This window comes from Cryptotermes secundus, unplaced genomic scaffold (genome assembly GCF_002891405.2).
Source record: "Cryptotermes secundus unplaced genomic scaffold, Csec_1.0 scaffold1164, whole genome shotgun sequence".
In the NCBI taxonomy this organism is placed as follows: domain Eukaryota; kingdom Metazoa; phylum Arthropoda; class Insecta; order Blattodea; family Kalotermitidae; genus Cryptotermes; species Cryptotermes secundus.
Window position 1 is genome coordinate 3,761 of NW_019731586.1, and position 10,201 is coordinate 13,961.

The following is a 10,201-nucleotide window of genomic DNA, read 5'->3' on the forward strand; positions in this document are numbered from 1 at the left end:
AACACAATCAAATGGCAAAAATAATGAAATGACTGAATAATAACTCATAATAACAAATTAGATGAATAAAATATGTAGACACTAATAAGTAAAACTTCCTACCTAGGATATAGTTAATAAATTTAGTTACAAAATATACACTGAATCCTGACATTGATTCTGCTCCTCAGTTTCATGCTGAATCAGGCAACCTGAAGATTGCAAGTCAATTATAAAGTAATGCCACTTCACTCTTACCCACATATAAACACGAACCATTTGAGTCAGAAAAGAATTTCCCACACAATTCTTGACTGAAATATAATTATTTTCAGATATAGGGCAGAATGAACTCTGATCATCTTCTGACAATGATGTTCTAATACTCTGGGAAGAAGCAAACAGGTCTCCAAAGCAAGGAGAGGGAGCTCAAGATCAGAATAGGTTTCTTGTACGTAATCCGACTCTAGGTGATAATGTTATCAACAAATTACTCAATACCAGAGGTTTGAGACAAGAGCATGTGAAGGCATGGCAGTTGCAGTTGCTTGTCATCAGGGTTACTTTCTCCAACTTATGAAACATCTATAGATGCTCTTGTGAGCAATTGGAATATATTATTCCAGTAATTCAACAACTGCTCTCTGCCAATTTCCAGGGCTGGTATGGGCAGGATATTACAAGGCAAAGATGAAGAAGCATTACTTTCCTAGTGACTTACTGATGTGTCAGTATCTAAATCTTCTTCCTCTTTGTGGCCCTTTGCCTGGCTGATTCAGTCATCAACCTGTTTGTTCGCTTACACCATCAAGGAATGTAAATTCTTGTGAGACATCTCACAATACCATCTACTATTCCTTGGTAGTGAAGTGAACAACCAGTACACCTGAACCACTCCAAGTCAATGGTGCTCTTAATGGCAGCTGTGATATGCTGCAACATGAATTGAATTGCCTACCATCACAGATTATATTAGAGTTACAGCATACCAACAGTCTCCACACCAACGTCTCAGAAATATATGAAGATATTGGCTGATAGCAGCACTTCAGATGTCACGCATGTCTTGTGTGCATCACAGCTGACACCATGAAGCACCTGTCTGGCAATGGAACCACTGACATAGGCTACTGAGAACACTTCCATGTCACCAGCATGTACTGCAGCAACCATGTCCTTCTGTACTTGTTGAGTAACATGGAAACTCAGGAAATTCATCAGGGGTTTCCTTGCCACGACTTGTGGACGGATTTGGTGAAGAAGCATCAGGTGCCCTGAACAATGACTATAGGTTACACACAACAGTAGCACCATCATCCTCACAACTAGTTCCACACAGACCTCTGATAGCAAGTGCACTGATGATGTTAGTCTTCAGGGCATCTACAAACTGTCCCACAGTTGGATTATTGTTCAAACCAGACTACAAACGAATAGCTTCAAATGTGTTCACAAGGTGATCACCAAACAGCTGTTGCCAGGTATTCACCACAGCACCCCACTGAAAGAAGATTAAAAAGGAAATTAGTGGGCTTCCTTACATGATGGACTTCTTCAGATTTGAAAAAAACACACTTTACTTGAAAGGGACTGCCATTATAAAGATTTTGTATATTTCATTAAATTATTCCTCATAGCAGTCTTCACCACCTTATTCTCTTATAAATCATATTACTTGAACTGAATTGAATTTATTTGCATTCCATAGACCCTAAGTAGGTTAATACCTCTGGATATGGAACAAGTCAAAATAATACCTACTGGTACAAGTAATTTTATCTTAAACTAATATAGCTTAACTCTACATTATTCTCTATTTACATTGAGGTATTCGTCTACAGAGTAGAAGGAATGAGCATGCAGATATTTCTTTAGCTCTGATTTAAAATGTTTAGTATCATTACTCAAGTTTTTGATACTTTGTGGGAGACTATTGTACACTTTTATGCCAGAAAAGTAGACTCCTTTTTGATATAGTGATAAGTTTGATGAAGGTAGATGGAAGTTATATTTTTGTCTAGTATTCCTGTTATGGATATTGGAATTTGGAATTTAATTCAAATTTATTTTTTTTTGTACAGAACAAATAAGAGAAGCGATAGTATATATTGTGATTGAAGAGGTAGAATTTTTAATTTCTTAAATAAATCTCTACATGAACCTCTATTTCTATGTCCTGTAATGATGCTAATTATATTCTTTTGTATCTTAAAAAATTTTACACTATGTCAAGAGTTCCCCCAGAATATTCATCCATAGTTCATAATAGAATGAAAGTAGGCATGGTAAACCATCTTCAGTGTTTCCTGTGGCATAAAGGGCTTACTCGATCTCATTGCATAGCAAGCTGCACTTAATTTAGGTATAGTTTGTTCTATATGTATTTTCCAAGACATTGGATTAAGCAACACATAGTGATTACACCATGAATTCAAACAGACATACCGTGCTGGATCCCTTGGAAAACTGAAGAATCTTATGCCTTCCTTGCTGGATGACAAGCATGCAGTAGCAACACAAGTTTCTGTCCTCATTTTTATGCTGCAAGAATCAATACAAAAATTATAACACCGTCACGGTACTCTTAGAACTCCTTCACATTCAACAGACAATCTCTGGGATAAACCGAAAATTGCATAACATATCAAAAAAATATNAAAAAAATATCATTTAGATGACAGTTGATGATAACCTCAAAAATTTTAGGCTTGAAAGAATTCTGTATGTTTCTAATTCCATTTGTGGTAGTAAGCATAACATTAATATACACAAATAATATGTTTAATATGGAGCTGTAATTTCGTTCGCAAATGTCTACTTTCGTTTCGCAACCACATGAAATCAACATTCATACTTACCAATTTCCATATAATGCACCACGATAACCGCAAGTAATTATGGGTATTCAAATTGGTTTGTTTAGGCTCTCTGATTGGTCGAGACCTGCGTGAAGTTTTTGAAGTCATTCGTAGAGGCAGTAGTTACCGTGTTTCCCTTTCCCCTATTCCAGTTGCCTCCCCCTGCTCAAGCATTGGAGAAGCCTACGTTACCATTCGCAAAAGAAACTGTTTGAAATAACAGCATATCAGTGCGTACTGCGGAGTATTCGAGTGATGGAAGTAAGAAATGCCTTCAAAGTATTTGTCTTCTAATCTGAATGGAAAAGCCTGCTGGGAGAACAATGCGTATTGGAGAGGATAATGTGAGGACGGAATGTCGCGGTCAATTTGGTAGAATTGTTGCTTCGTATCTGGGAGGTGCTGGGTTAACATCTCGGTCCGGACACTGGATATCCTGATTGCAGTCTTCCATCTCTCTCCTTACAGGTAAAACGGAATGATACCTAAATTTGTATTTCTTCCACAACCTTTCCTAATCATAATTTTCTGATTACCGATTTCTCTGTATTTGCGGTTTATTAATTGGCGCTTTCAGCATCTCAGATACTCCACGTCGAAACGGGTTTGTTATCAGTGAATACTGAATCGGAAAGCATACGAAGGAAAGAGTTTGCGACTTCTTTGAGATGTTATTAAACCATTTCCTTGGAGCGACTGAGAAACTCTACGAAAATCCTGAATACAACGGGTGTCCTACTCGGCATTAGACCAATACTAGTCGAAATGGTAACTGCTTGAACCAAGTTGCCCTTTAAATAATCTCTTCCTCGATTCCTGTTGCTCCCTCTTGGAGCACACGGCATTCGTCAATCGCTTCATTTAATTTCAGTATGCAGGACTCCTTGGACGGGGGATCAGCCCGTCGCAAGGACTCTACCTAAAGAAAAACAAAAAAAAAAACAAACAAAGATTTCCATGCTTTGAGTGGGATTCGTAGCCACAATCCCAGTGTTGGTGCTGGCGAAGACACTTCATTCCTCAGACCGCGCGGCCACTGTGATCGGCAATTCCTTATTAATCATCGGTAAATATGAGATGCTGTCAATGATAGTGTCCCATTACAGGGGTGAGACTTTAATACGGTTTTTGGATTGAATGATCGATTTTATTGCCCTTATACCCCCAACTCGTAACCGCAAGTAATATAGTGATATTGATGATCTAAGAACTTTACAGTTTACAGTTACACATTCGCTAGGGTTCTGAATCTTCACTAGTCGTTTCCTGGCAATGGATTTATAAGAGTCTCACTATCAGTGCAGCCCACATAAAGTCTTCTTTTCACATTCCACGGGAATGTTTTTGCGTCACCCAGTAACGTGTTTATACCAAGAATCTGCTGTCCCAGCAATGACGTTGTCATGTTGTTTTGTCTCCGCCGGAACGTGTATGCCGAGCCTTTCACCAGCAATTAACGCCTCATCTGACTTCGATATTCTGGCTTTCGGGCGTTATGATACAATATTAAACAAACGATGATTTAAAAATATAACGTCATGTGTGGGGGTGACTTATAAGACGGGGATTTGGATTGGGGGAATGGATTTATTGCGCCTTATACATTGACAATTCGGGATCGCAGGTGATAAATCGTTATTTGTGATGTAGTACATACGTTGCAGTTCACCGATACACACGCACTATGATTCTCATTCTTCAGTTGTCGTATCATGGTAATGGAATTTTCAGAGATCGAAATCAAAGCCTTCAGAACTTTTATAAGATTATATTCCCTATTCAAAAATGAGCGATTAAACGCTACCATTAAACTGTCCCTCCACAAAGCTCCCATTAGATCTGTAATGACTTATGCGGCAGACACCCATCTAATGAAATTGCACCGCCTAAAAAACAAGGCTCTCTGCACCATTGGAAATTTTCCAAGGCACACAACAGTTCGCGATTTACGCATGGCTTTCAAAATTCCGTACGTATAAAAATATGTAAAAAATTATGCGGGCAACAAGCGGACGTCATACAAAACCATGTTAATGAGTGTTCGCAATATTGGACAAGGCGAAGCCCGACATTGAAAGTAAAAGGGGCTTAAACTTGGAGGCGGTCAAGCATATGACCGTTCAAGTGACTAGATTGCCGTTGTAGCAGAAGCTACTAGAAATAGGGCATAATCTGCCGTACTGATCCTGGACTGACAGAGACTCTGTATATTTAATACACTTTTTCTCGTGCTTAACGTCTAAAATGTAAATATCTTTTACATTATGGCAAATGGCTTATTACTACTGACAATGACTCTGACAAAAGACAGACCCGTCATCTCGTCAGAGAGGGCGCCCACAAAAACAAGACCGCAACTGTCAGACACTAATAAATATCTGGTCATGAAAACCAGATAGGGCTGGACACCAAAACTCACTGGCTGACTGACCGTCAGTTGGCATGTGACTTTGACTTTGACTTTGACTTGACAGTTCAGTTGGAAGTTAGAGTAGTTCCCCCGGAATGTCCAGTAGGAAGATGATATTGTGTCAAATAGTGATTTCTGAACTGTTGAAACCAGTTGTATAAAGTTCTAGAGATTCGTTCCTCAAAATCAAAACCCTGTTATTTGTCACGGAAACCCCTAAATGACAATATACGAGAAAGTCATGGAGTCTGAGCCAGGTTAACGAGTGCGAGTACGATATTTAAGATATTGTATTTGCACTAACTGCTATGTGTTGACCTTTCTGGATAGGAATGCTGAATTCTCGTATATACAAACACGAATAAAAATTGAAGACAGTCTAGATTTTATAATGCAGACTTCTGAGTATGGAAGGAATTGGTCAGAAACACACAGACAGAGCAAAATCAAGTTGAATACAAAACAACAAGCTGAGATACGAACCATAAGGCCGAAGATACGATGCATACTGGATACTTGAGGAACTTGTAGGAATCAGCTACATATAAATGCTTTAGGATCAGGGTACTAAATGTAATTACGCTGAATTAATGTGGTAACTATAATTATATCCACGTACTTTTAGATACAACTTTATTAGAAGCATACGGAAGTGTTCATCCATTGCTGCCTATAACAGAAAGAAATTACATAAACCAAGAAACTAAATGGAAGTAACAGGGAGAACACAATCTGGCAGTAACTGTGTGCAACAACTGGAGTTATAAGCAAATTGACTGACTGACTAATTCATGAGTATATAGGAGACTCAGCTACAGAATACATAACAAAACAGCATATAAAATCTGGAATTAATAAGGTACTTAAAGCTTTTAGCTACTAATTGGGAGTGGAATTTCCTCCTCACTTGATATTGTGCTTGTCACATGATGTGACGGTTACCTTAACATTATTGAGGTGATGAATCATTTGTCTGTGTGTCATGTGAAGCTCAGGTCTAGTAATTGAGGCTTTCATTTCCGAATCTCTCCTAAGTGTACTTAAGCCGGTAAAGCACTTAAGTGCAGGCTGAATATTTCTCTTATCCAAGATGTACAGATGGGTTTTGGCTCTCTCCAGTGTTCTAGCCATTTTTTACCGAAGGCAAATACAGAAGTGACCACTGACCTGCACATAATAGAGATATTAACGAATGTGTGTGTTACTGTCATTCCACCGTTCGTTTCCATGTAGTTGCGGCTAAAATAATAAATAACTTTACTTTATTTATCTTCTTTTTTCCTTGGCACTACAGCCCCAGTGGGCCTAGGCCTACCTCCATGAACTTCTCCGTTCACTTCGGTTTTTCTAGATCTTACACATTCGGTAGGGTTCCTTGGGCGGGTGATCACCTCGTCGCAAGGCCTCTACCTGTACACAAACACGAAAATACGCAAACACACAAACTGAACATCCATGCCCTGAGTGGGATTCGAACTCAGGATCCCAGTTTACAAGCGAGCGAAGACAGTACATGTCTTAGACCGCTGGGTTACCGTGACCGGCTTCTTTATTTTCCTTATGAAGAAAAAATGATAATGCGTTATACGTTCGTACCATTATGATATACACATATCCTTGCCGCTCTGTCTCCCTTGGATATAACTGACAGGTTATTTAAGACCTTATTTATGGAAAGAGTGAACGTGAAAGAAATGTAGAAAAAATGCTGGACATTATTAATTAAAATAAACATAATTTCGGAAACTGGCCCCGTTACCGTCTACAAATGTGTGAATATGGATCTTAAACGCACTCCAGACAATGAACAAATTCAGCACAAAATGTATTTGTGTTGTGATAAGCCAATTGTCTCAGAATTTTAGTTAAGTTTAAAATAATTTCTTTTGTAACATTAGTGTCCCAAATTAAATAACAGTGTTATAATCAGCGCGGTTCTTAATCTGCAGCCACATTCCACCAACAGGTGATAAAATTATTGTCTTCGTATCCATGACCAATGGAACCGGAGTTTTCTTACTCAAAATGAACTGGTACTTGGACAGAAGAGAGACAAGTCCCACTTTGGTTTGCATCAGACCGAACCGCATTCCTGGAAAAGAAAATTAGAGTTCCGTAAGAAATGAGTGCCGCTCCGTAGTTTGAATAAGCTCTTCAGCTATGATTACAATCAGGAGTCCAGACGGGAGCATCAACGAAATTCTCACGTCTTTCTGCACTTTGTACTTTCCATCAAGAGATACGATTCCCGAAGAACTGATCCCCGAAGAACTGATCCCCGAAGAAGGGAACTTTGACGTATGACTGAGTAGGTTCTAACATTACATGGAGCCATAATTTTAATTGGGTTGTGGCGCTAAGACTGAAGGTTATAATTTGTTAAATATATAATATTCATAAACTTTAACTATATGTAAATTTCTGTAACAAAAGTAGGCATTTTGCCATGGCGGGTAAACTTAATTAACTAATAAGCAAGAGCATTGCTTATATTAGAAGGTAATACATAACCGAGAAACTTAATCGACGCAACAGTATCCTCCCCGAGAGGCCAGGAGTAATTAATTTGCTAATGAAATTACGGAAGTTGAAAGTTTCGTTGGCGTTTTCACAGTCGCCTGTCACTGGGATCTCTTTCTAGTCGTCATCATTGTGCATTATTTATTTAAGAATCATCCGAATTATGCACGCAGATTTGTACAGGTCTCTTACTATATTTCAGCTTTCTGAGTAAATTTCCCTACATTTACCTTTAATACTGTAATCTTGCTCATCTCATTATTCCAGTATTAATTATCCTGACAATATTTAATTAAGAGCTTAAATTACGAAGCTCACGATTATATTAATTTCTCGAGTGTACTGTGCCTCTTGCTCAGGAAAGCAGAACACAATTCAATGAAAACACCAAATCAATACAAAGTGCATGCTATGCAACTGTCACGTTATTGATCTAACTGTGCTGGCACCAGTAACCTCCAATTTACTGGCTTTTCTTATACGAATGGTAACATAATATTTCGATAGACTGAACGTACCTATGCATATCCTGGGACCCTCTCCGAAGGGCAGATACACGTAGTGCTGCCTCTTTGCCTTTTCCTCTTCACTGAATCTCTCCGGGTCGAATCTCTCAGGGTCAGGATAATACTTAGGGTCGTGATGAAGGGCAAAGACGGGTATAACCGTCAAGATTCCCTTCTCCAGAACAATGTCCGTGTCAGGTATTTTGTAGGCTTTGGTACATTCACGGTTTAAGTTTTGAACCGGTGGATATTTCCGAAGAGTTTCTGAAAAGAACCAAGAAAAAAATTGAAAGGACCTTCTTATAGTAACTAATTCCTTATAATATTGAAGAAGAAGTATCTCCGTTCTCAGGAAGAATTGTTAATCTTCGATAAATATATTGCTCTGGAGCATGTATAAGTATTTCTTATTTTATCTCATGCTTCAAATTACGAACATACAGAACATTGTGTTTATAAAGCAGTGAATACATCAGAATTATTTTATAGACAGGACTGCTGGATTGCAGATAATATACCCATTGCCCTCTTCTCGGCTCACTGCTGGTCGCCAGTTCTGTATAACCCCTCCACTTTGGCTTTCCACTTCATTCAATGTCGTCACCGGCCGCTGGCTGCTGGGCTGCTATTGGTGGTGGCGGCTACAGCTGGCTTTACGCTGCTCCACTTATCATACTTACACACCTCTGATCTTTAGTGCAATGGGTTTAGTTTGGCGCCAGTAAACTGATACTATCAGTTTACAAATTTATGAAAGGTGTGAAGGATTGATTGGGGGTGGGGCGTAGCGTTCGTTGGTTCTGCTGGCTAGTTCTGTCAGCCGAGCTTAGGTTCTGTTCTCAAGGTCGTTTGGCAGGGTCCCGCTCAGGAAGGGGATTGGGAACTCCTGTTATAACACACACACACACGCACACGCACGCACACGCACGCACACACATACACACACACATTGTACACCAAGACACTTTATTCCTACTGGGTTAATGTAGATTGCCTTGGAATTACTTGGTTACACTTGCTTATTAAATTGAGTAATACACTGATTGCCTTGCGATTACTGAACTGTTTACTGGCTTTCAAATATAACCCCCTATATTATAAATTCCACTTAACTTTAATTTACGTTTTCAGTCACACTTTATGACACACAGCTTATACTTTAGAACACTTTATGAGTAGTAAGTCCACAAATTTTGGGGAGGGGTGTGTGCAAATTTGACGTCCTGATGGTTCTTGAGTGGGAAAACAACTAACTTAGCAGAAGGACTTCTCAAAACTCGGGGCCCTGACTGTTTCCTCTCGGTCCACATGTCAACTCCCTAAATTACGAGGATTGGTCACTTTTGAAAAATAGGAGTATACTTCATTAACATAGATAATTCAGATTATATTGTTCTGAGTGACTTGCAGCTTCTTTGTATAACTTGTGGCTGTGTAACCCCGTGCGGAATGTCCACACAATAGAATGGGACTTATAAACGAGTATTAGTTTCCTGTTAAGTGTTCTACATCGTACGTTTAAAGACGGAGTAGAGCGTTAGAAAGTATTATATTACTTTATTTTCCATACATTTACTGTGCTTTATATGATAAACTTCTTTCGAGAGGCATGTCCAAATATTTTTCTTCTGCCAAACGTAATTTCTTTGTAAGTTTTGAGGTTTTCACGGCGATGACTATGAAGAAAGTCGTCTTCTGTGTTTAGGCGCCGTGAATTCTTCGTTTTGGCCGACGTTTCGGAGGATCGTATCGCCTCCATCTTCAGAGCAGTAGCTGCTGCTCTCTGCATTCCAAGCCATTCAACTGCTCTGAAGGTGGAGGCGATACGATCCTCCGAAACGTCGGCCAAAACGAAGAATACACGGCGCCTAAACCCAGAAGACGACTTTCTTCATGTAATTTCTTGTTCGCATTGTTATAGCCTCTTT

At 39.1% G+C, this 10,201-nt stretch overlaps 1 protein-coding gene across 2 annotated transcripts in view; it reads right to left on the reverse strand.

The window, feature by feature from the left end:
* Positions 1-6,722: 6,722 nt before the first annotated feature.
* Positions 6,723-10,201, reverse strand: part of LOC111867244 (probable cytochrome P450 6a14) — a 22,379-nt gene continuing 18,900 nt past the window's right edge. For both annotated transcript variants that reach the window (XM_023856916.2, XM_023856915.2), the window contains exons 4-5: positions 8,286-8,537; positions 6,723-7,339 (exon numbers count right to left, since the gene is read on the reverse strand). In XM_023856916.2, coding sequence (XP_023712684.1) covers positions 7,155-7,339; positions 8,286-8,537 — 437 coding nt within the window. In that variant the 3' untranslated portion in view covers positions 6,723-7,154. The remainder of the gene's footprint in view (positions 7,340-8,285; positions 8,538-10,201) is intronic.